At 38.6% G+C, this 26,392-nt stretch overlaps 2 protein-coding genes, 1 non-coding gene and 2 pseudogenes across 4 annotated transcripts in view; all 5 read right to left on the bottom strand.

The window, feature by feature from the left end:
* Window positions 1–13,059, bottom strand: part of MSH4 (mutS homolog 4) — an 81,504-nt gene extending 68,445 nt beyond the window's left edge. The window contains exons 1-4 of the mRNA XM_038541641.1: window positions 12,999–13,059; window positions 9,442–9,624; window positions 4,306–4,466; window positions 2,894–3,004 (exon numbers count right to left, since the gene is read on the bottom strand). Coding sequence (XP_038397569.1) covers window positions 2,894–3,004; window positions 4,306–4,466; window positions 9,442–9,454 — 285 coding nt within the window. The 5' untranslated portion in view covers window positions 9,455–9,624; window positions 12,999–13,059. The remainder of the gene's footprint in view (window positions 1–2,893; window positions 3,005–4,305; window positions 4,467–9,441; window positions 9,625–12,998) is intronic.
* Window positions 13,060–15,073: 2,014 nt separating this feature from the next.
* Window positions 15,074–25,159, bottom strand: RABGGTB (Rab geranylgeranyltransferase subunit beta). Of its 2 annotated transcripts, none has more exons than XM_038541643.1 (9): window positions 25,109–25,159; window positions 23,618–23,725; window positions 22,031–22,228; window positions 21,162–21,267; window positions 20,267–20,319; window positions 20,073–20,183; window positions 18,610–18,735; window positions 16,011–16,160; window positions 15,074–15,649 (listed from the first exon to the last, which is right to left on the bottom strand). In XM_038541643.1, the coding sequence occupies exons 1-9, from the start codon at window positions 25,109–25,111 to the stop codon at window positions 15,509–15,511; spliced, it is 996 nt and encodes a 331-aa protein (XP_038397571.1). In that variant the 5' UTR covers window positions 25,112–25,159; the 3' UTR covers window positions 15,074–15,508. The 2 variants fall into 2 exon arrangements, with proteins under 2 accessions (XP_038397571.1, XP_038397572.1); XM_038541644.1 differs by lacking the exon at window positions 25,109–25,159 and adding an exon at window positions 24,650–25,064.
* Window positions 21,819–21,890, bottom strand: LOC119872410. The gene has a single exon (XR_005361503.1). It is a non-coding gene; the product is annotated as a small nucleolar RNA SNORD45 (small nucleolar RNA).
* Window positions 23,046–23,127, bottom strand: LOC119872411 (annotated as a pseudogene).
* Window positions 23,926–24,004, bottom strand: LOC119872413 (annotated as a pseudogene).
* Window positions 25,160–26,392: the final 1,233 nt, after the last annotated feature.

The raw sequence follows: 26,392 nt of genomic DNA on the forward strand, positions 1-26,392 counted from the left end.
GGCTTCAATATCATATAAAGTTTGGGATCCCTGGGTGGCGCAGCGGTTTGGCGCCTGCCTTTGGCCCAGGGCGCGATCCTGGAGACCCGGGATCGAATCCCACGTCGGGCTCCCAGTGCATGGAGCCTGCTTCTCCCTCTGCCTATGTCTCTGCCTCTCTCTCTCTCTCTGTGTGACTATCATAAATTAAAAAAAAAAAAATCATATAAAGTTTATTTTTTATTATTGTTTTCCAGAGTTAAATAGGATATTTTCTTAATGATTTATAAGAAGAGAATGATTATCTGTTTTGCTAAGTGAATTAGTAGATTGGTTGAGCCAATAAATAGGATGAGTGAAATTAGTATAGGAGCTCAAGTTCGTCCTTTTTGGTTATGGATAGTTAATATTTGCTTTGATGTTAGTTGAATTAGTCATTGTTGGATGGAGATGAGATGATTATTGATTAGATGGTTAGGTGAGTGAAACAGAATACTTGGAAATATAACAATTAAGATTACAATAGAGAGTCTATAGCAGTCTACAGCTCTTATTAGACCAGATTCACATGACATTTAAATGAATATGGTAGGTATGATCATAAAAAATAAACATGACCATCTTTGCTTTCAACTAATTTTATTTTACAGCAACATCACTACCCAGATTTTACATTTGGTCTTACATATTCTATCATAATTGAGATAGAGTAGATTCTTTCAATGTATTAGTTGCAGAGGAAGAAAACATCAATTCCAGCTACCAAATCTATGAGACACTATATACATGAGGTAAATTTATCTAGAATAAAAGAATGGAACTTTTTTTAAAAGAGTACAGAAAAAAGCATGAAGTTATAGAGTAAAAGCTTTACCTACTCTGAATAAAAAGAGTACATAAGAAAAGATAACACTGGACTATGAAAGAGTTATAAGAAAAAAAACTCATGAGGAGATAGGGAATTTGTTATGCACCAAGATTGTTTTAGGTTAACTCAATCTCCACAGTAACTCTATGACATAAGTCTTGTATTAACTACAATTTCCTTACAAGTAAAATTCCAAAAAGTAGCTTTTCTAACATCATACATTTAATATGTGCCAGAGGTGAGACTTGAATTTAGATTTCTCTGACTACAAAGCCCTTTCACTAAATAGTGCTTCTCTTTTAATGAAGGTTTTTTTATGGTAAGTATGGTAATATGATAATAATAGTAACACTGGTTTTTCCCTATATGACTTTTACTCCAAATACTTCGATAGCTCTGTTTCTCACTTCCTTATAGGACTTGCCCAAAAGTAACCTTATCAATGAGGTCATTTGTCTAATTAAATACCAATTCTCTAGAAGGAAATTACTTTCCCTATTTTACAGATTAAAAAAAACTAAAGTGACTTAACTTGCACAAGACCACTTAGAATCAAGATCTGAAACAAGCAGTCTGACTCCTGTATTCTTAAGTACCATGCCACACTGCCCTATATCTCAAGTGAAGTGGATAGATGCTGCTTTTGCCTTTGAAGGACTCATCTATTTTACATTCCATGTGGTTTTGGTAGAACTGTCCATTACAGTGCTTTGTGCCCCACAGAAAGCAAAAGACCAGGGATTAATCAATCATATTGCTTCTAAAAAAAAATCATATTGCTTCTACCCTGAGAAATAGTGATTAGTCTAACATGTAGAAATACGAACAAAGCAAGGCCCATCGGGGTTCTTCCCTAGAATTTATATGTGGATTGGATACTGGAAGAAAGAATGTATTTTTCCTCTGAATTAACTAAACTGAGATGATATTAATCTGTAGCCATCATAATCATCTTAAACCTCAGAGAAGTAATCTACCGAACAATTAAAAAAAAAAAAGATGGGGATGGGGATGAGAGTAGGGATACGATTTATCCAACCATTTGGCTTCTCAGTAACATAAACCAATAAATTTTTCTTTTTTTCTTTTTTTTTTTAACTTAAAACATAAAAAAGGCAGTATATAAGAGACCTGTATAATAGAAACAGATTGACAATAAGGGCCACTTCTAGCAAAAGTCAAAGACAGCTGACCTACAAAGGATCTCTAAGAGCACGACAATAAATCTTGTATGATTGCAGATGCTGAATATATTAAGACTAAGGAACTATAAAGAATATACTAAGAATAAAGAATAAAGAATCATTGGATTTTAAATCTCAGCTTGATGTCAAATGTGTGAAAGATAAGGCTACAAACATAAGATAGTATATTCTGAAAATAATTTTCACTCTTCAGGCGTTATTCCAACTGCAATGCTTCCTACTTGGTTCAGAACTACAGCCCCCATTCCACAAACATTTGCTAAAGGAAAGAAATAAACTGCATGTTGGAAAACCTCTCACTTACAGGGAGTGCATCCTTAAGATAAAGTTTCAGGGCTCTTACTTGGCACAGTCCCACAGGTGGAGGCTTAGAGCAGTAGGCTAACTACATGCTACATGCTACCAGGGGAAGTTGAAACAATTCTGTACTATAGATCAAATTCTCTAAAATAAAAAGCACTTGCTGATAGTACTATCCCCTAGAATACGAACTTCGATTTCAACTAGTCTGGCAGCACAATAACTAGTTTCCACACAGCTATACCTAAGGGAATCTATTTTTTCTCTAAGGGTCTGCCTTGAGTATACTCTGAGAAGCCTCCTTTATTATCTGAAACAGTTTCCCTTTTGTTTAAAGTAGGGCAAGGATACCAAATCAAGTAAGTGGATGCCCTGTCATTTTTATTTTATGTATTAATAGTCCATTAGCTTAGGACTTGTATTTAATCAGTACTTTAGGATAAGTATAAAGTCATTCACGTTATTTTTCTCTAGAATGCTATTACAGAATGGATTTTAAATCAAGATTTGAATGTTACTATTAAGAATAAAAATCACTTACCTTGAAATTTTCTGTGATCAGAGTAAACAACTTAGTTGAATTCCCCACAACACAAGCAGTATTTGACATTATTATTTCCAAAGGTGATAAAATTTTGAGTTTAGTGATCACCTAAAATCATTTGAATAAACAATTTCTTAAATATAAGCTTAGGATTCTCTAAAACCAAGCAAGTGGCATATTTTTCTGAGAGGTAAGTACTTAAAATTAATTCACAGATACACAAAATTACAACTGTTCTAATTATAGACATCAGTTAAAAATATTTTAATAATGATATATTAAACATATTCTACATGTATATATATATCATATATAAAATATCATAAACATAGGTTATATTTTACCTCAAAATTATTTGTAACAGCTTTAAGATCAAAAATTAATTTGAACTTATCACATACATATTCTTAAAACAAGATGTTTTAAAATAAAATCTATTTGGTATCTTGTCCATCTCCATAAAAAAATACATTCAATAGTATGACTATGATGATTCAATCAATATGATCACACTGGTATAGCTTAAAAGTTGAACAGTATAGAAACAGAGATGAGAAACACATATTTTACAACTTACTCTTTTCACAGTATAACTGCATTTTTTATAACTATCCCAGACACAGAAATTCTTAGCCAATTTGCCAAATATTTGTTTTTAAAAAAGCTTTTTTCCTATTTTTTAAAAACTGCATAAAAATGTGAAATACCCAGAGATAAAGTTAGCATGCAGTACTAGTATCATGTAGGTTGTTATGTATGTTAAAAAAATTAATTATTAGATAGGAAAAGTAACTCTATGTACTGAGAAACCATAAAAAGGAATTAGAAAAAAGGAAAAAACAATAAAATGTTAAAAATAACATAGTATATATTTTTAATAATAGAAATTGGGTCAAATAACTTTTTAGAATACAGAGATTAGAAGATTACCTCCATTTTTGTAATTGACAAAAATTCCCATGACAATAGGCCAGTGGCCCAAATTAATGCTAAGTGATAGGCAGTAAAAGCAAGAAGATGTTAAATTATGACTGCCCTAAAAGACCAGGTTCCCTGAACTCTGGAAAATAAAATTCTAATACTGTTCAGTAGAAACAACCCTTTGGCAATAGCATTATTAATATATAATCTTTGGAATGAGTCCAAGAATTATTAATTTGAAGATGTTAATTTTAGAAACTAACAGTAATCTGAAATATTCATATTAACAGCAAAGCATATTATTTTTAGGACAAAATACATTCAAAAAATTAAAATCCAATGTAAAACAATTTTAATTCAGAGCAGCCTACATTGGTGCAATTGTGATTAATCTTTATTCCACAAAAAAGTAAACTAATTAGGAAAGCAGTGACTTGAAAATCCACATAGTGCTCACTCAATCATTTTCTAAGAGTATAAATAGTTACCTTTGCATATGTTGTGTTATCTGCAAACTGAGATAATATAATTTGTGGGCTTCTTAAATCAATACTTGCCATTCCGATTTCACCTCTGGCATGTCCTCTACCTTCTACAACAGCTACAATAACTGATGGGGAGTGTGTTGAAACTGCAGATGATGATGTAGCTGTTAAAATTTTTTTAAAAAGAAAATGTATAAACATTAATAACAGTATGTTTTCACATTTTCTTATAAGATCTCAAAACACCAAGTTTAGGACATGACTCTCAATATCCAAGGAAATAATCTTTTTTCTTCATCAAAAAAAACCTTTTCATATCCAGACCAAATAAAAATGTTAATTCTCAAAGTATTTTGCCAAAACTTCACCTCAAAATTAGAAATAACTTATACATTGTCCTATTTTGCATTTTATTGGAATGGAGTTATGAAGGAACACTGAATTTGGGATCAGAAAGCCTAGATTATTTATCCTTCTCTATCATCTAAAAGCTGTATCAATTTGAGCAAATTACTTCATAATAAATAATCAAAAATCACAAAATGTAGTTACTGCCCTGCCTAATTTAATGGGATTATATGCATTTTATAAAGAATAAAATATTATAACTATAAACTCCAATTAGATGTAATTATATGTGTAATATTGGTTACTTTTTCAATGTGCCAAGAATGTTCTAAATTCTTTATTTGGATTAATTCATTTAATTGTCACAATTCTAGGGGGCCTTGGGTGGTTCAGTCAGCTAAGAGTCTGCCTTCAACTCAGGTCATGATCCCAATGTCCTGGGATCAAGCCCCACATCAGGCTTTCTGCTCAGTGGGGAGTCTGCTTCTCCCTCTCCCTCTGCCTGCTGCTCTGCCTACTTGTGTTCTCTCTCTCTGTCAAATAAATAAGTCTTTAAAAAAAATTGTCACAATTTTATCATATATATATCGTTATTTACTCCATTTAACCTATAAGGAGATTGAAGCATGGGTGGTACTAGTAAAGTCAGACTTTGCACACGGGCAGCCTGAGTCCAGATCTGCTCCTCCTAACCTTTACATCTTATTACTGATTTTGAGATCTGTACCGATAAGTTGTTTAACCTTTACAAAACTAACCATTTATTCATCTTTAAAGTGGAAATACCAAACCTTTTTCACAAAGTTGTTGTAAGAATTATATGCAATAATATAGATGGGTTTTTTTGTAAAGTATATGAAATTATTTAAATATGAGACATTATTCATGGATGAAAAAAATGTCAGACTAAAAATATGTAAAATTTTATTGTCCAAAAGCAAACATAATTTTGATTCCCTTGTCAATCTTTCAACAGAACCCATTTCCTCTCTTTTTTCTCCTTGACCTAGATTTTTTTCTACTCTTGTAATACCTACAAAATTATACACTTACGTAATCTTAGTAGTCAATTTAAGAGTTCATTTAAAAATTTGTGTCTAGATCTATAAACTCTCTTGGCCATAAAAGCCATCTTATTTATACATTATAACTGAGTTTATATTAGATCTATGAAGTCAGTTTAAGTTCTGCAATAGAATAAGACCTTTCTATTTTTAATTGGAAAATAAATACCAAGTTCCAGTGGAAATTCAGTACACTCAGAAGACATCTCCATTAAACTTCTAAAGGAACACTTATACTGTTATCTCTGTTGTATGTAATGATATAATGAGCATCCTAGTGCCTAAAGCTTCTTTGTGGGTCTATTATTTCCTTAAAGTGGATCCTTGGAAGTCAATTACTGGAACAAAGGAAAACCACCATCTGTTAAGGATCTCATATATATTGCCAAATTTCTTTCAGAATTCTACCAATTTTTTTGAAGCTTATTTAAGTAATCTCTACATCCAACATAGGGCACAAACCCATGATGAGGTTAAGAGACACATGTCTATTCACTGAGCTCGCCAGGTGCCCATATACCAAGTCTATTTTTTCCAATTTTTGATACCATCAGCAGTATATGGGAAAAACCAATTTTATTGTATGTTTACCCTTACTGCCTTCTGAAATGTATTATATTATTATTACTGAGTAATTTAAAGTACTGACACTTAAATTCGTATTTTTGAAAATTACTATCAAAATTGAACATAACTTAGTATATGCATTTGTTTTCTATATTTCCTTTTGAGATGTTTATGTCTTTTTATATAGGTTTTTACTAAATCTTAATTTTTCCATCTGTTTATAAAAATTTTGTAAATCAATGAAAATGATTTGTAGTTGCTACCAATCTTGATCTGATATCTTAAACACTTCTGCTTTTGTACGATCTTCTTCCTTTATAATTTCTTCCATTGCTTTTCTGCCATGAAACTTCCCTTTCACTGAGCTACTTGATATGCATTGCTATTCTAATTTTTTAAGCTGTTTTGTTCACTTTGATCTTTTGTAGAGAACTCTGAGCAATACCTTTAGTTGTCCACATCTGGAATGAAGTAGTACGGTACCAGAAATACAGATTTAGACTCATTCATACGTAGTTGGTAATGCTCTAGCTGGATAGTCAGGGACTTGGAAGAAATAAGGGTGGAAGAGAGTAACAAGAAAAACTAGGGAAAAAGTATGCAGATGGACCCTCTCTGAATGGGCATAAAGTTTGAAAATATTTGTGTCTCATACAAATGCCCACTAAAGGGCATCTACTATAGAGGAGACCGTTGATAATCAGGTAGACAAAAATGATACACTCTGTGGATGTCAATTAGCCTCTTTTCTCAACACCCCCAGGCATCTTTAATAGGCCTAAGAATAAAGCAGCCATGGTGGCAAGGATATGCACAGGCTCAACATCATGAACTTCCTCTTACCAAGGCCAACCTGGTCAATCACACTGTGGGTACCTAACCTGCCAAAAGCAGAGATGAACATTAAATGCCCCATATAGCACCACTTCGAAGGGAGACAGTAGACTAACCTTTGTCTGGCAAATCTGCACCCTCTGCCATTTAATAGGTTCAATTTCACTTTCTCCAAGGAAATCTATACCCCAGACTTGGGAGATAAGTCCTGAAAAAGTATTGCTTTTTCATACTTGCTTCCAATTCCAAGTATGATCCCTTGGGCTCCTCCTCAGCTATAAGGTAAGCTATAAGCTTTCTTATATCCTATAGTGATTCTTTTATCATAGTTTAGTAATTCTTTATATTAAACCTCCCTTGTTTAAATCACTATATAGTTCTACCTTCCAATTAGATCCATACTGCTATAGTCTCTGCCTTCATGGAGTTTACAGCACAGCAAAGAGGAAAGACAATTAAAATACCAATATTACTAGTAAAATGCAAAGTGAAACGGGAGCACGTAGCAGTGAGACTCAACCTAGACTTGCAGGATAACAGAAAGCTTTCTGAAAGGAGTGATACTTAAGCTTAGTCTTGGGGAATAAATAAGAGCTGACTGTATGAAGAGGGGAAGAAAGAATTCCTAAGCATAGGAAATACCACGTACAAAGGCCTGAGGGTAAAAGTTTAGAAGTCAAAAATTTTTTGAATATATATCATATAGGGCAGCCCAGGTGGCCCAGTGGTTTAGCGCCACCTTCAGCCCAGGGTGTGATCCTGGAGACCCAGGATGGAGTCTCACATCAGGCTCCCTGCATGGAGCCTGCTTCTCCCTCTGCCTGTGTCTCTGCCTCCCTCTCTTTCTCTCTGTGTCTCTCATAAATAAATAAAATCTTTAAAAAATACATCTATATATATATGTGTGATATATATATCATATAAACACTAACCTAAAGAAAAGGAATCGCTATATTAATAGCAGACAAACTTTAAGGCAAAAAGCTTTATTTAGAGATGAAGAGAGTCATTTCATACTACAATAAAACAATGCTAAATTTTTAGGCTCCTATAAAATAGCTTCAAAATAAGCAAAACAAAAGATTAATAGAACTACTTAGAGAAATAGACAGGTCCACAATCATAATGGGAGATCTTAATATATCTCTACAAAAAGTCTCTAGTCATACAGACTTCAACAACATGATTAAAGAAATGACCTAATAGGGTACCTAGCTGGCTCAGTGGATAGAGAATGTGACTCTTAATCTCAGAGTGATGAGTTTAAGTCCCACACTGGGTGTAGAGTTTATTTAAAAAAAAAAAAAAAGACCTAATAGACATATATAAAACACAATTGTAAGATACTTATAAGTGAAGACAGAACAGTTACTAAAAATGTATAAAATGAAGAACTTCTGTTCATCAAAAAAATCATAAAAAAGGAGAAAGACAAGCCACAAACCTAGAGAAGATATACACAATATATGTACTCATCAGAATATATATTCAGAACATGTATTCTAAATATAAAGAATTCTACAAATCCAGAAAAATAAGCCAAAGAAAAATAGTAAAATACATCAAGTCATTTCACAGAAAAGAAAGAAAGAAAGAAAGAAAGAAAGAAAGAAAGAAAGAAAGAAAAGAGAAAGAAAGAAAGAAAGAAAGAAAGAAAGAAAGAAAGAAAGAAAGAAAGAAAGAAAGCTATATAGTCAAAAAGCACACAAAAGATACTCAACCTCATTAATAACCATGAAAATGCAAAATCAGGCTACAGTTAGTATCTTACAACTGTTAGACTGGTAAATATTAGGGAGTCTGACAATACCACATATTGGAGAGGATGTAGATCAACAAGAACTCTCAAACGTTGCTAGTAATAATATATACTGGTAGAAGTACTTAGAAAAACAATAGATCATTATTATCTTGTAAATGTATACATTCACATATTTTGTATCCAAGAAATTCCACTGCATGTACCTTAGAGAATACTTACACATGAAGACCTATTTCATCCATTTTCCCAAGAAAATCTAGTAGATTTAGATAAAAACCAAAATTTAAGTATAAAAAAGCCCTGCACAATAGTACTATCAGGATCAACTTCTCAGAATAGTAAAATAATGTAGACCTGCACTTATTAACAAAAAATATCAGAAACTATGTAGCATTAACTTAACCTCAAATTATGGATATGGGTAAAATGATGTATTTTTCTTTCAGTCATCTGTATCAGCTACAAATACCTTCAAATGAACTTAACTACCCTAATTAATAATTTACAAACCTTAAAATTTTCAAAAGGTCATCTAGGTCAACATTCCACTCATTCTCATTTTACCTGAATATCCCATTTGTGGTGTCCAACTTTTATAACCTGATCTCTGAGGATTCCCAGCAAATAATGGTGTTTTTAGTATTTGAGGATAATTACTATCTCGTGCAGAAGATGAGCTTGTACCAAAAGTAATATCTGATGCAAATGTGTTTTCTGCATTAGATCTTTTGTTTCCAAAGTATGAACCTAAATTCAGAAAATTAAATATGTTACTAAAGATTCAGAATTATTCAATAATGTTTTTAATCACTGTAATTTATATCATGTTCACTTTCTATAAAACTTTATCTGATGACTTTTAAAAACAGCAAATAATGACAAATTTAATGGCATTGTTGATAAATAAACTTGTACTAAAATATAAGGAAAAGTGCTTGTTAACATGCTTCTACAAGCTGAGACTACTCTTGGTAGAATCATAAACTAGCTCCTAACCTTTAAATATACCACGTAGGTTTACTTTGTATAGCAATTACAAGAACTCTTTTCCTCGTTTAACTTGATGAAACTCCCTCCTTCCATGCAAATGGTATAAAAAAGAGTTTTAGATTCACTTGGATTCATTTCCTTATTTAGGCACTTTCCTATTGACATATTACCTATTTTACAGAATTGTCATAAAATTAGAAAGAATATACATAAACAGCCTAGTTTAGTGTCCTGGCAAATAAACATTCTTAAAAATATATATTGGGACTCTTCTCCTATTCCCCTTCACTTCCATGACAACTCTGATTCTCCTTAAACCATTTGCTTTTAATTCACTTTGCCCGATTCTTTTTCCTGTCTGCCTCTGAACTGTTGGCTTCCCAGGGTTCCACACTTTTTCACCTTTTTTCTCAAATTAGCATTATACATCTTTCTGGACATCTCATTTATTATATTGGTTTCTATTAATATCTACTTCTAGTCATCTATACCCCTCATATATAGCCCTAACTTCTCTCTTAAACTGTAAAGCACAGTTTGGCAAACTTTTTAATAAAGGGCTGGATGGTAAATTTTAGGCTTTGTGGGCCATATCGTCTGTCATAATTATTCAACTCAGACACTATGTTGAGAAAGCAGCCACAGATGATAGTACATGAATAAGCAGCATGGCTGTGGTTCAATAAAACTTTATGTCCAGACACCTGAAATCAGAATTTCACATAATTTCCACATGTCGCAAAACATTCTTTTACTTTTTCAGCCCTTTAAAAATGCAAGAACCATTCTTAAGTCTGTACCTGTGTCGTTTAATATAGTAGCTACCGACCACACGAGACTATTGAAGTTAAATAAAAAAATAACGAAAATTAAAAATTCTGTTCACCACACTAGCTACATCTTAAATGCTCAAAAGCCACATTTGGCTGATGGCTACCATATTAGCGCAGATATGAAATATTTCTATCATCACAGAAAATCCTACCAGTGTGGCTCCAGGTCCTTAAATCTATCTTTTGGATGTAAGCTTTTAGATTTCTCTCCAAAACTTTTAAATGTTCGAAAATGAACTCATTTTTCCCTCAAAACTCATTTTTCCCAGTACTGGCCTACTATTGTCACTTAAGTTTTAAAGTCAGGAATCATTCTTAATTCTTTAATCAATCCTCACACCCAATTAGAAGTCTAGTTAAAAAAAAAGTTTTTTAATACCACTAAAATTTCCCTCCATCTCCACTCCTATTAGCCCATTTTAAGCGCATTATCCTCTTCAGGGCTGCAAGTCTCTCAATTGTTCTCCTTGATTCTAGTATTATGCCTCTCTAATCCATTCTTCTCATCGTCACCAGTGATCTTTTCCGAAAAAGAAATTTTCTTTCTCACCATTCCTCAGTGTCTCCCCATACCCATCATGCGATAAAATCAAATTCTTTTATTCAGGTACCAGCAGGAACTGGATGACAGATTCAAACTAAGATACTCCAAGAAGTCTGATAAAGATTTGCAAAGGTGTGGACAGGGTGTAAGGATATCATTATAAAGAAGGTGTATAGAACCAGGACAGTGTGCTCCATTATGTAGACGTAAAGGTACAACGGAAGAGAGCGGTTACCAGGAACTAGGGACAGAAAGGGTTGTTTTCTTGTTCTCAGGTTACTTTTAGACTCTAAGCTCCTTCTGGAAACTTACTCATCTTACTTGCCCTCCAATTTCCTTGACCTTCCTTTAACTGTATCTTATTGTCTTCCTTCCGACCTCAAACACAAGAGTAACTTCCAAACCTGAATTTCTCCTAAGTTTCTCTTCTTAATCCAAGATCCATATACTCAATTGCCTCAGCGTGACCCCATGGATATCCTAGAGGTTCTTCACATTGAACATGTCTGTACACAACTCATTTTCCCTCTAAAAGTTGCCTCTCTTACAAAACCCACTTTATCTGGAAATAGTACTACCAACTGGCCAGTCACCAAAGCCAGAATTTGATGCAATAATTCACACATAAAATAATGAGAGCCTATAATGGTACAGACACAAGGGGAAAATAATTATTTGAAAGATAAAGATGGGCAGCCTGGGTGAGGCTCAGCTGTTGAGTGCCACCTTCAGCCCAGGGTATGATCCTGGAGACCCAGCATCGAGTCCCACATCGGGCTCCCTGCATGGAGCCTGCTTCTCCCTCTGCCTGTGTCTCTGCGTCTCTCTCTCTCTCTGTGATTCTCATGAATAAGAAAAAAAATAATAAAATAAAAATAAATAAAAATAAAATAAAATAAATAAAATAAAAAGATGGGGGACACCCAGGTGGCTCAGAGGTTTAGCCCGCCTTCAGCCCAGGGTGTGATCCTGGAGACCCGGGATCGAGTCCCATGATGGGCTCCCTGCACGGAGCCTGCTTCTCCCTCTGCCTGTGTCTCTGCCTCTCTCTCTCTCTCTCTGTGTCTCATGAATAAATAAATAAAATCTTTAAAAATAAAAATAAAAACAATAAAAGATAAAGACAGGACCTAAAAGACAAAGACAGGACTTCTTAACTGGCTGGCTGTTGTGAGTTAACTGTGGAAGTCCTACAGGTCTCTAAGCCTCAGGCAACGCGGTGGTGAAGGAAAAGAACCCGGTTTAGGGACTGGAGGGCTGGATCTACTCGTACTACTCGTAAGCCAGGTGTGCACTGCATTTGTACCAGCGCGAAGTAGGAATCTGGAGCCCGGGGGTCAGAGCGGCGGTCACAACCCACAAGCGGCCTAGAGAAAGAAACTCATCTCTAAGGCCAAACCGCAGCTTGGGAAGGGCTGCAGGCGCGCAGGGCAGGTCTCTGGAAGGTAAGAGAGGCACAGGGCGGAGCGGCGTTCGGGAAGCCCGCGGCCGGGAGGACACCGAGGACACGGGCGACCGGGAAGCCAACAGCGGTGCGGCCCGTCACCTCCTCGCCCCGCGCCGCGCCGCGGTGGGCACAGGGGCGCGTCCCCGGCCCGGAGTCCCAACACGAAGGAGCCAGCCGAGCTGCGCGGGAGGACGGAGGCCGAGGACTTAAATGTGTTCAGGTGAGGAGAGGCCCGCTCACGGGTCCTGCCGCCCCCGCCCCCGCCCCCCCCGCACCTGCGCCCGCCCCTCCCCCCCGCGCTCCTCGCCTTGCGCTGGCTGCGGCGACACGGGCCGGGGCCGCGGGCGCTGCTGCTCGGGCCCGGGGGCGAGGACGAGGCCGAGGCCGAGGCCGAGGCCCGCGCGCAGGGGCGGCTCCGAGGGGTCTCCCGGCGCCCACCGTCGGGGCCAGCACCCGGGGGCCCCGCGCCGCCCAGGGCCGGGGAAGCCGCGGGGCCCGACGGCGAGCCTGAGGAGCCCTCGGGCCTCAGCATCCGCAACAAGCTGCCGGGGCAGAGGCCCGACATGTCGGAGCGCGCCCTCGCCCTCGCCCTCGCCCTCACCGGCCGCGCGGGCGTCGCCGCGAAAGGGCGGGAACGCAGTGCGCAGCCGCAGAGCCGGCAGAGCCCGGCGCGCAGGCGCAGCGGGTCCCAGCGTCGCCCCGCCCCCCGCCCGGCCCGGCCCCGCCCCTCACAGCCCGGCCCCGCCCCTCACAGCCCGCACCCCCGCCGCAGGCTGCGGCTCTGGGCTTCGTCGGACCTCGCTCTCCTCCATCTGCAAGGATCAGCTGTAATCGGAGATCGCTCTCCTCAGTCTCCAAGGGTCACCTGAATGGAATTCTTCAGAGCCCATCAAGGACCATCCAACTTGGTACACCAGTTATTCTCACAGCACTGTATTTTACCCAAAGTGTGTGGTGCTTTTTAGTATTTCCCACACACCCCCAAACACACGAAGCTTCTTTTTTAAATTTACACACTGTCCATCACTGGACACCCAACGCCAATGACGGTGTAAACAAATTCAGTGTTCAGCTCACTTAACAGTTGCTCTTACAGGGAAAACACAGAAAGGAGCCATTAGCCTCCTACAGCTTACATATCAACAAGGCGGTTATTACAAGGTATTTGCCCATTAAGCATAGGACTGTATGCACAGCACCCTAAGGACCAAGTCAAGAACGGAGATCGCTCTCAGATCCCAATTTCTCATATTGTAGGTACAAATTAATTAGGAAGAGACCATACAAATCCAAACTCTGCAACAAAGGACCTTCAGGTAATTAAGTTGTGCCTACTTGTTTGTCTAGAGTATGGATAATACCAACTTCAGAAAAGCTGGGACTGAGAAAATAAGTACTCTACTGTACACTACATATCAACCCTACTTCAATTTAAAAGACCTGAATTCATGCAATTGCTAAATTCTCAGTAGATCAGGTGTCTAGAAGAGCATGGTGACTGGATTCCTACATGAGGACTACCCACATGACTGGATTCCTCAAAACACCTTCAAAAAATTCAAATACCATTTAAATAAGATTATGTTCAGGGCACCTGGGTGGCTCAGTCAAGCAAGCATCAGCCTTCAGCTCCTGTCATGATCTCCAGTAGAGCCCATGCTGCATCAGGCTCACTGCTCCTTGGGAAGCCTGCTGCTCCCTCTCCCTCCCTCCACCTGCTGCTCCCCCTGCTTGTGCACTCTGATAAATAAAATCTCTAAAAATAAAAATGTTATGTTCCATCATCCAATTCCAAACTTTCAGAAATAGTGCAATTCACCCTAACTCTTTAAATCAGTGAACTATCAAAACAATGGTAGACATTTCAAGAATCTCACGTAAGCATCTTTCAACAATGTTAAAATTGATCTTGGTGAGTGATGTCCAAGTGAACTCTACCCTCCCTGTGGGGTTTGAATTAACCACCCCAAGACCAATAGTGGCAGGACTACCAACTAAGCCAGCCAGGAGCCCCACTAATCATTATCCTTAAAACTACTAGAGTCATTGCCAACACGCCTGAGAAAATTTCGGCTTCTATTTCCAGAAAAATGTTCACTGAACTACTTTATTTTCACCGAAGAATGTAAAACTCTCAGAATTCTTATACTCATTTTAGTCTTTTGGAAAAAAGACTCAAAAAATGTTGTGGAAAACTATCAACTTCTATTTCCTTAAAGGCTAACAATTCCCTCGGTACTTAACTGGTACATTCTGATATAAAACGTTTTAAAAACAAGAAATGTAGTCTAGACTGCAGTCCTATTCTAAGATGGTGAAATGAATCATTAACCTAAATTAGTGATCAGTTCAGAGTAACCATTAACTTTTATGAAACAGTCCCAAATTTCAACAGCCATTTATTCTGGTGAATCTTTTAATTCATATATGGATAGGTTTATCATTTTACATTCTCATTGATACAGGTCAATTTACAGTAACCATTATTATATGACATGAAAGAAGCACATGGGAAAATCAAGTAGAACACAGGACTTAAACTTTAAGTCAATAGTTTACTGTTAAGGAAACATACAAATAAATACACTTAAGCAGAAACAAAATACTGTACTCAGGATAACAGCATTGCAGGAAAAAAACCTAAAGCTGAAGATAAAGATCTTTATTTTACAGTATGTATAATTACATAATTTATTAAAATTAATACAATTCATATACAAAATAGTGACACAGTAGTCATTAAATTTGAGAAGCACTTTACAGAAATGTTAAGATGGCAAAACTATACTAAGCATTATCTTGTATCTCCATCAATGTCTAGCTCACTAGTTCAGGCTGAACATTGACTCTCCGAAGCACTTCTTCAGGCATGCAAAAAACAGGACTAACAGGTTTAATCTGTTCTTCTCCCAAAAGTGACAATCCAGCAATTCCAAATAAAGTATGAAAAGGATCTACCTATTTAAAAAATAAGAATTTATAGAGTATTACAAAAACAAAAACTTCTAAAACCCTACTTCTGAACAAATTATATTGGGTTCCATTATATTTTTACTTAAATAATTGCTTAAAATTTTCTGAAATAAAAATGGCTTTAAATTGTTTTTTTTTTAAATATAGAACCTTTACCATACTCTTTTTTGACAATTTCTATGAACTTGTTTTATACCCTCATATATTCTCCAATAAAAATTAACAGAAAAGTATCCTGCTTTTTTAAGCAATACTTTGATTATCAACCATTTCTAAGTCTGTAAATGCCAGAAAAGTAACTTAAACCAACATAACTATTATATGAACATGTCAGAATTATACTTGCCATGTCTCCTGGTCGGTCTGCAAATCCTCCTGTTTCTTCATCTTGACATGCTAAAATGAAACTTCGCAGTTTCTCTCTATCAATCCAATGAAGCCTTCCAATTATCTTTAGGGAAGCCAACACCCACCACGAATAGCAGACATCTGGTAACTAGGAGAAAAAAAAAACACAGTTGCCACCATTTTAGTTTCTATTCTAAACATGAGGAGGTGGTGGGGATTAGGGATATGCTGACATGCAGTTCAAGATGTTAAAATCCATGAATACAATTACTCAGAATTAAAGATAATCACTGGAAAAAAGACCAAACATTTCAATCCACATCTATGCTAAATGTTTCATAGTTTAGGTACTCAGTGACAACCCTCCCTATACATTGTATCTGCAATGAAACCAACAAACTGGTGGTTAAAACCCATGAAATCCATGGTGACATATATTCTGTTTCCCTAAAAAGAGCATTTTCAACAAGTGCTGTCCAGACAGGCATATACTTTCTTAAAAATAATCTAAAGCTCGGCTGCTCAAAACATGGGTCACTTGAGTTTAAAAGTTGCAGAGTATCTCATTTTTTATTCAAGAATCATTTCAACAAAATCAATGGGTGAGGGCAGCCTGGGTGGCTCAGTGGTTTAGCACCGCCTTTGGCCCAGGGTGTAGTCCTGGTAGACCTGGGATTGAGTCCCGCCTCATTGGGTTCCCTGCGTGGGGCCTGCTTATCCTTCTGCCTGTGCCTGTCTCTGTGTCTCTTGAGTAAATAAATAAAATCTTAAAAAAAAAAAAAAAATCAATGGGTGATTCACAGGCACATTAAAAGTTGTCCTACCTAAGTGTAGATTCCTGGCAATCCCAAACCTGATCCATTTTCTAACTTAAAAGTTGCCCAGGTTTTTCATTGGATCTTAACTAGCTAGAAAACTACCTGTGGCTATTTCCCCACTCGACTTATTCCTAAATATTAAGCAAGCAAAGCTAAAACAAAAATACAATCCCAGATAAAAGCACCACCATGCCATATCATATTCTTGGCCAAGGATCCAGCAGGATATAGCCCTGGAGTCAAACCTAGACTACAACCAAGTTTCTTTATAGGTTTAAGTGGTTTTTTAAAAATACAAAGTCTTAAAAAAACACCACCACAGTCTTGTAATAGGAAAATCGTAAGAAATTCAAATGTATCATATAATTTTACTGAAACAAAGGTATGCTCACTGGTTTCTTATGGTCTATGGCACCATCTGCTCTTCAGGATAGTTACGTACTTGCCAACAAGATTCTATGTTCTACAGAGCTGAAAACATTTACTACCTGGCCTTTACAGACCCAATTTAGAACATAATGTGTGAGAGCTAAAGAGAACTGCAGACTTGGATAGGAAGGTTTAATTTCCTTTTCTCCAAATCAAAGTGTCAAAATTGGGTTTTTCTAAAAAAACTTAAGCATTTTAAATAAAAATTTTGTGACATAATTTAAAAAAAAATCATTGATTTGGTAAATTGTCCTCTCACATCCATGAGGAGACATGGAGATTTCTGTACAAGATACGTGTTCATTCAACAGTACTTTTGGTGTCCCAGATGTAAATAAAGCTTTTAATGCAGGACTGATTTCTTCCTGGTATAGATCTAGAACTAAATGTTCAAAGAAACAGCTTCGTTTCATTCATTTTTTTTAAGGCCTCTAAAAACAACATTTATTGTCTTATTAGGGACTAAACAAAGAAACAAGTTCCCAGGCTGATCTTCAGCTTTCCTAAGTCCATATGGTCATGGTTCATGGTTCAAAAGTAGCATGTATCCAGGGTGGGGTAGGGAGGACAGCATCATTCTGGAAGTGCCCACCACCATAGATCTCCGTCTCTGCTCTGGGGTGTGTCCAGAGCTGGATGGATGTGGCTAAGAGCCAGCCATGGCAGGTAGCCGTCCAGTGTTCTGTAGTGCCCTGTTCTCTGGAGGCTGACTGACTGACTTCTGGCTGGTGGATGATGGCTCCTATGCAGAAAGGTCTAAATCTGATTCCAAAGTGTTCTGGGCTCTAGATGAGTGGCTGTGTTGAGAGCAGGTCCAGCTCAGTAGCCCAGACTAGAAAGTAGTTCCCAGTTGAAATATATACTGTCCCACCAGGGCTCCTCCAGCTTAGGGTAGAAAGGGAGCAGCCATGACCCCAAATCTTTTGAGCTCAGAGGCAAAGGCAGTGGGCACCACCACTTCTGCAGACTCCCAAGCCTTCTTCACACAGTGGCAAATTTTTATATACTTTAAAAATTCAAACTATGTCTGAATACAAATATAAATAAAGCTAAGAGCGTTTGCCATTTTTTTGGTTTTCCTTCAGATAACTCCAGATGCTACTTCAGGACAGGAAGATTAGAAGAAAGCTTTGTCATAAAAAGAGCTATCAGAAGGTAGCAAACCCATCTTTGCTTCAAGAGTCTTATAAGTATCTCCACTCTAGTTGTTTTACTTTTGCCCAGGACATTTTTTAGGAAGTACAACTGAAAAATTGCAATGAGGGGAGGGGCAAAAGCACATTATCAGTTTACAAGAAGCTATTGGAATTATAAAGCTATTAGAACACAGTGTATCTTATGAAACAATACCTTCTCGGGCCTTCCATTGAGTCCACCTGATGGTAACTGTCGTTCACAAAGCCACCAACCGAGTAAATCAGAATTTACTTGATGCAACTGGCTAGTAATAGCCAGAAATCCTGTGCAACAATAGATCTAAAATTACAGACATAAAGTATATGTGTATAATAATTTTTCAATTGTAACATAGTGATAAAAACTACTCAATTAAAATGCCATTTTATGTCTAAAAATCTGCTGTTAACAAGTCAGAATTGCAAACATAACTATCTGAACAAATCCAAACATACTAATTCTAGGATCCAAATCTGCAATGAAATTCTACTGGCAACATTTCCTCATGGCTAAAAGCAAAGTTTTTTAAAAAGGTTTTTGGGGCACCTGGGTGGCTCAGTCGGTAAATGTCTGCCTGCCTTTAGCTCGGGTCATGATCCTAGAGTCCTGGGATCAAGCCCCAGGTCAGGCTCCCCCTGCTCCTGCTCTGTCAAATAAATAAAATCTTAAAAAAAAGTTTTTTTTTTTTTTTTTTAAAGTAATCTCTCCACACCCTACATGGAGCCTTGAATTTGCAACTCAAGATCAAGGGTCTCATGCTCTACTGACAGTGCCAGCCAGGTGGCTCTTAAAGCAAATTTTATTTTACCTTTTACATATACAATATATAATAGTACAAATACTATTTATCTCTCTAGCATAAGCAAATAAGTGTTCAGGATAGGTAGGGAACTGAATGTTCCATCTACTTAGTTAAAAACTAATGGTCCTCTATGGTAGAGACCTTTGATAATCTTCAAGCAAGTGCCAATAGAGGAAACTTAATTTTGTTAAAATAAAAAAATAAAAAAAAAAAAAAACCTAATGGAAAATAGGAACATCTGGATGGCTCAGTTGGAGCACAGAACTTGATCCCAGAGTTGTTGAGTTTGAGCCCTATGTCGGATGTACAGATTACTTAAATAAATAAAACTTGGGGGGCGGGGCAAGGGAGTGACTAATGGAAAATAAAAACATCTCTCTTTTTTAAAGATTTTATTTATTCATGAGAAACACAGAGAGAGAAGAGAGAGCCAGATAGATACACAGGCAGAGGGAGAAGCAGGCTCCACGCAGGGAGCCCAATGTAGGACTCGATCCGGGACCCTGGGATTATGTGGAGCCAAAGGCAGGTGCTCAACAGCTGAATCACCTGGACATCCCAAAAATGTTATCTTTAATGGTAACAAATCTACTTAGGTTTGCCTGGGCCAAAAGCTTCCACCAACAGGTAATGTATATAAAACAAGCTACTGTAAAAATGCCTTCCTTTATCTGCATTTAAGCAATTCTTACATAACATCTCATGTTACATTAATTTTAATTAACTTCATTCATATATAAAAGACACCCAAACTGCTTTTAATGTTATTTTCCCAGTTTACCACACTACTTATCCCTTCAAAACTGACATATTTTAATCTGCATTAATAAATTACCTGCCCAGCATGGGATTCAGAACCTGGCCTGCAACCAAATCCACCATCAAAGTTCATACACGATAAAACAAATTCAATTGCCTTTTCCACATTAATAGCGTCTAGCTTCCCCTACAAACAGAAAAAATAAGCCTATTGAATTCCAAAATAATCACGGGTACTTTAATTATTCCAATACAATATTCAAAACTTACCAACAGAGCCAAGGTTGCCACCGCACAAAAAGAGAATCTTGTATCTATTTCTCCTAAAAGAAAAAGGAATCAAATGAAAACTAAGTGCTCCCAGAGGTATCTGATCCTAGTACATAATGCCAGTTAACTAAAAACAAACTGTACAACTACCATGGTTAAACTTCCAAGAGTTCAAGCTTAACATTTACTTTTAAATCGCCAGGAGGAAAGCTAAATCACAAGTAAATGACTTCTAAGAAAATCAAGAACTAGAAAATTGTCAAAAATACAGCAAATTATCTTAAGTTGCTTAGAGCATCAAAAAGGGAAAATAACAGAGAACCAAAAGGACTATTCAATTTCTAAGAGGACAATAAACTTACCCTATTACATAAAAGTAGATTTTCACATCCCATGAAGCAGCTGGTCTCTCCGGCCTGCACTGTATTCAGCCCTAAAGCAGAGATTATCTACATTTATCAAGTATAGTACTATTCCCTCCCTCCACTCAAATATCTAGTAAGTTTGTAAAGTTTTTTGAGTACTTCTCCCTTGTCAGTAAATAGTTTGTGTAAAAAAAAAAAAAAAGAAAAGAAAAAAAAAAACTTTACAAAGCCACCAAATATTGGGGGAAAAAATTTCACCTACCTCATCTCTTAGACTGGCCCCCTCTGTTCCAGTTCTCCTGTATGCTGATATAACTAGCACAGTGCATGCTGGAACTTCCAGCAGACCATTTAACTTCAGTAAGACCAGCTGCTTAGTGGGACCTGAAAAGATCAAAAACTTAAAAATCTCCTTATAATTATTAGCAAAGCCTCCTAAAAACTTCCAACAAACCTTATCACTACAATAAACACCAAAACAGAGATTCTAATATTGGTATTCTGGGTAGCATGGATTAGATGGACATTACCCCATATATCTCCAGCAAAAGAACCATCTTCTTTCTGTAGACTCTGAACATATTCCACAACTTTATTTACATCAATAACATTAATACTATCATACAGAGTAAGAATCTGTAATAAAAAAAATAAGTAAATACGTCAACACTGCTAAGTTTGTTCTGATTTTCTTCAACTACCTTTTCAATCTTCAAGCATAACTTTGTTCATACATACTATGAACTTTTTAGAAACGTGCAGACTTTCTACTTTGCCACAGTATCAACCCAAACCAGTAACATAAATCATTTATTTCCTACATATAAATTGTAACTTAGCATTGCAAAACTTTTATATTTTTACTAACTTACACGTACTGAAGTAGACTTTAAAACCATAATTCTGGGGCAGCCCGGGTGGCTCAGCGGTTTAGCGCTGCCTTCAACCCAAGGGCCTAATCCTAGAGACCCGGGATGGAGTCTCCCGTCAGTCTCCCTACATGGAGCCTGCTTGTGTCTCTGCCTGTCTCTCATGAATAAATAAAGTCTTAAAAAAAAAAAAAAATTCTTAAAAGAAACAAACATACACAATTCTGGATATTCACTATTATCAAAATTAAAACATTTAACTCCACTTGGTGATTTTCAAATTATTTATATATACTGAAAATAAACATTTTACCATTCAAGGTCTCAGTGTAATCTTACAATTGACATCAACTTTGGATTCAGCTAATACATGCCATCACATCATTGACCTTGTAGAATACAGGCTTTGTTTGAGAAGATTAGGTAAACTTTTTGACATTAATTTTGTCACGTTACTAATACCCAATTCAATTTCTCCATTCTCAGGTAAAAGAATACAGCAAGACTGCTAAATCTTAGGAAGTATTTACCTGGACAGCACTTAGAGTGTACAAAAGATGGGGGTCATGTCCAATACTAGCACTTATTCCACCACACTCATGTTGACATGACTTAATGAAGGTCAGAATTTCTTCTCTATTCATCCGATGTAGTTGTCCCATCAGATCCATCACAGTCAGACCCCAATAGATCCCACTCATTCTCAAATATTCAGACATACAGTATTCCTGAAATACACAATTACTTCTATGTGCCAGTTTGAATCGATGCAGGGTCAAAGTGATAAAATACATAAAACTAGCCACACTTACTGTTTAATTCAATTGATCCTAACATCAGTATTTATTTTAAATTTGTGGCTCTCAAATTTGGGGGAATGGGGAGTAGTATCAGAGATGCAGATAATAAACACATCTGTCAATGACCAGACAAATAGGACTTTAATTCCTAAGAGCCAATCAGAAGTAGAAGTAAAAAATATACCAACTTTTCTCAAGTTTGGGAGAAAGTATTTTCCTTCAGAGTATCCACATATTATTAGACATCCATCCTACTAATACATGGACTATGGACACAGCCTCATCTACTACCTATTAGTAATGATACAACCTCTTGAAAACCAAAATGGCCATGGTATGCAGAAGTCAGGCATAAAAACTGATACAGAGAATAGTCCAGAAATAAATTTTTGCTAGTCCCATGTTCCGGTTTTCAATCAGGTGAATAGTCTCAATAGTTTGCTGTGAACCCATATTCTGGGTTTAGGCAATCAGCTGGTGAGCACTAGATAAAAAAGGCAGGGATAAGTCAAGACCTAACCCTTTAACTAAACATCCAGGGAAAAAATAAACATGGTCCTAACAACTCCATCAAGGTTATGGAAATTCAACAAGTCACAAATTCATCAATACCAGAGGTTTCCCAACATGGTAAATTAACCCAGTTGTTTAGACACTACAAGGAAAAATACTGACTTCCAGCTTCATTACTTTTTTTCTAAGAATGTCCCAGAGAAGAAGTTTGAACTGAGGGTAAAACTTTTTCAAGGTCTCAGCGTAATTCTAGAGCTTGTGTTATCACACATCAGCCATTTAGTCAGGTAATACATGCCAACACATCACTGACCTTGCAAGTAATACCTCAGCTACAAAAGTACAGGCCTCTTCTGTAGCTCAAACCTCTTTTAAGAATCTGGGTAGATGGGGAATCTATTCTGTCTTGCAAAGCCTCTAAGATCCATGGCTAATTCTGATAAACCCTCAACCTCAGGTGGCCAAAGCTACACGCACTGCACTTCAAGGATCTTCAGTCCTTGGCAAGCAAGAGTTAGCATTTAAAAAAAAAAAAAAAACCACACACACATGGACTGTAGGGCAGCCTGGGTAGCTCAGCGGTTTAGTGCTGCCTTCGGCCCAGGGTCTGATCCTGGAGACCCGGGATCGAGTCTCACGTTGGGCTCCCCGCATGGAGCCTGCTTCTCTGCCTCTCTCATGAATAGATAAAGAAAATCTTAAAAAAAAAAAAAAAAAAAAAAAAATGGGCCACACATACAGACCTACTTAATGTTTGTGCACTCACTTCTTCAAAATAAACATTCAACATGAACTCATACGTACATAATCATCTTTCTTGGAGCCATAGGACGCGATATAATCCGCATGCTTCTCTAACAGCAGTGTGTCAGGTGCATCTGACTTGATGATAACATCCTTCTGCGGTGTGCCCTTTCCAAATAAAAAGCAGGGACTTAATAACTTTTTCTCTTTTAATGCCTGACCCCAGTGCACATACCCAATATACATCAGAACTTTTTTCACTCGGATCCCATCTTGCCACACGCCAACTTTCTGTTTGAAAAGCCGCCACCTCATCTGCCTCGAAGCAACCTGAGCCCTGAGGCTCCTGCAAAGATTCGGGTATTTCTCAGGTCTCAGAGTAATTCTAGAGCTGAAGGAGTAATCACCAACTGCAGATTCAGAATACATGCCAGCTCATCATCGACCCAAGACCATTTTCACCCTCCTCTGCGGCTGCTTCTCTCTCACTTAAGAGTCCTAGTAAAATCAACAAACACCAAAAAGGACCTCCGAGCTTCCCAGTTGAGGACGACCTAAAAGCTTGCACGCCGCACAAAGTGGCAACCCTACAATCAGATCGTGGCCAGCCCAGGATTTACAGTCCAGTTCTCTGGGGACCGTTCTAGGGATCCTCGCCTATTCGGTTCATGCTCATGCTCCTCGGGCCTCCTCGCCCCCAGCTTTTAGTCTTCATTTCTTCGTGTGCAACAAGCCTTCCGGAAACCAGGCTGCTGCTCTGTGGTCGCCTGCTCACTTCTCATCCTAGCTCCTTGTGATCGAGGCAGCAGTTCACTCCCTGCAAGTGCATCATGACCACCACCGAGAAAAGAGAATCTGGTGGATTGCCATCGGATCCCGTTTAAAATGTACTGCATGGGGACGCCCGGGTGGCTCCGCGGTTGAGCACCTGCCTTCGACCCAGGTCGTGACCCCTGGGGTCCTGGGATCGAGTTCCACGTTGGGCTCCCTGCGTGGGGCCTGCTTCTCCCTCTGCCTGTGTGTCTGTGTGTGTGTCTCATGAATAAAAAAATAATAATAAAATTTAAAAATAATAAATAAGATAAAATTTACCGCATCTTCAAAGACAGTACCGGTGAGGACTTTGTAGATTCTGAGCCCACAGACACATAGGAAAAATTTTTTTAAAAATTATTAAAAAATAATAAAGGAGCAGCAGCACCGACTGCCCAAGGCTTTTCTTTTTTTTTTTCTTCTTTCTTTTTTTTTTTTTTTTTTTTTTTTTCTTGAGTTGTTAAGAAATCGGGCCGGCGAATCTTGAGGCCTGCCTGTTAGGAGGAAGCCTAGATAAAATTAGAGGCCGCGAGGTCCGCAGGAAACGCTGAGTAATACTTCACCCTCCCTGTGCCCGGAAAAAAGAAAGAAAGAAAAAAAAAAAAGCAAGTTCCAAGGCCCGCGCCTCCCCCGACCGCTCCCCGACTCTCGCTCAACCACCCTCAGGCAGGGACCGGCCGCGCGGGCCCGCGGCAGCCACACCGCCCCGGCAGCGCCGCGCGGCACCACCTCACTCACCATGACTGAGACCGGAAAGAGAACTCGGGCGCGCTCCGCGGCGGATTTAGGCGGCGCGCGCCTGCGCAGAAAGCTCCCGCCGGGGCCCTCGCGGGCAGCGGCATAGCTGACCGCGCTCCCGCCTGCAGCGAGGAGCGGCTGCGCGGCTGCCCGAGGACCCCGCCGGCTGCGCGGGGCTGTCCTCGCCGCCTGAGCGCAAATCCTCGGGCACCTGCCGCCGTCTGGCTCGTGGTGCCCCCGCGCCCTTGAGCCGTCGCGAAGTCTCAAGCGATGTTTAAGGGCCTGAATGGCCATAAATAAATAAATAAATAAATAATAAATAAATAAATAAATAAATAAATAAATAAATAAATAAATAAATGAATGAATGAATGAATGAATGAATGAATATATTTGTTCTTGAGGCCCCTCGTGAGTCCGAAGATCTGAAGTGGGTGGTAATTAGGAGGATTTTTGCACGCAAGGAATTGTTCGATAAGCCCAATAACTTCGATTTTTCCCGGCCCCGGCTGCGGCTGTCTCCCCCGCTCCCTCCGTGTGTGCCTCGAGGGCTACGACCTGCACGTGCTGTGGATTGCTTTCTGCAAAAGAAACACCCGCGTGCTTTCCGCGAGCTTTCCGCGCAATTCGGGTTTGCTGGGCGTGTAGGTCAGCCGTCTTCCTAGGTGCCCCCGTCGGGCTTTTCCCACGTCTGCATTCGGAGCACCTGTCAGGACACCTGGCCACCCGCCCCCTGACCCTTGGTGTGCTCTGAGTGAGGATGCACACCTTTATGGACCGGGACGCACTGGCCTATGGGGACCATCAGTAACGAAAAGAGTGTTGGATCTGCTATGATGGTAGATCTCTCTCTCTCTCTCTTTTTTTTTTTTTTCTCCCTGTAACTCTGTGATTGTTCCATTTATAGTTTGAGGCCACTTTATTAAATGCGTGCAAGTTGGGGATCCCTGGGTGGCTCAGCAGTTGAGCGCCTGCCTTTGACCCAGGTCATGACCCTGGAGACCCGGGATAGAGTCCTGCATCGGGCTCCCGGTGCATGGAGTCTGCTTCTCCCCCTGCCTGTGTCTCTGCCTCTCTCTCTCTCTCTCTCTCTCTCTCTCTCTTTCTGTGTCCTCTCATGAATAAATAAATAAAATCTTTTTGGGGGGATCCCTGGGTGGCGCAGTGGTTTGGCGCCTGCCTTTGGCCCAGGGCACGATCCTGGAGACCCGGGATCGAATCCCTCGTCGGGCTCCCGGTGCATGGAGCCTGCTTCTCCCTCTGCCTGTGTCTCTGCCTCTCTCT

Source organism: Canis lupus, chromosome 6 (assembly GCF_011100685.1).
Source record: "Canis lupus familiaris isolate Mischka breed German Shepherd chromosome 6, alternate assembly UU_Cfam_GSD_1.0, whole genome shotgun sequence".
In the NCBI taxonomy this organism is placed as follows: domain Eukaryota; kingdom Metazoa; phylum Chordata; class Mammalia; order Carnivora; family Canidae; genus Canis; species Canis lupus.

Bases quoted from the DNA above. Each gene is read 5' to 3' on its own strand.
- RABGGTB (XM_038541643.1), bottom strand. The intron at 21,268-22,030 runs GTAAATACTTCC...TTTTTATTACAG, and splicing joins ACACTCTAAGTGCTGTCCAG to ATTCTTACTCTGTATGATAG. The intron at 20,320-21,161 runs GTAATGTCCATC...TTTTTCTTTTAG, and splicing joins TTTTGCTGGAGATATATGGG to GAGAAATAGATACAAGATTC.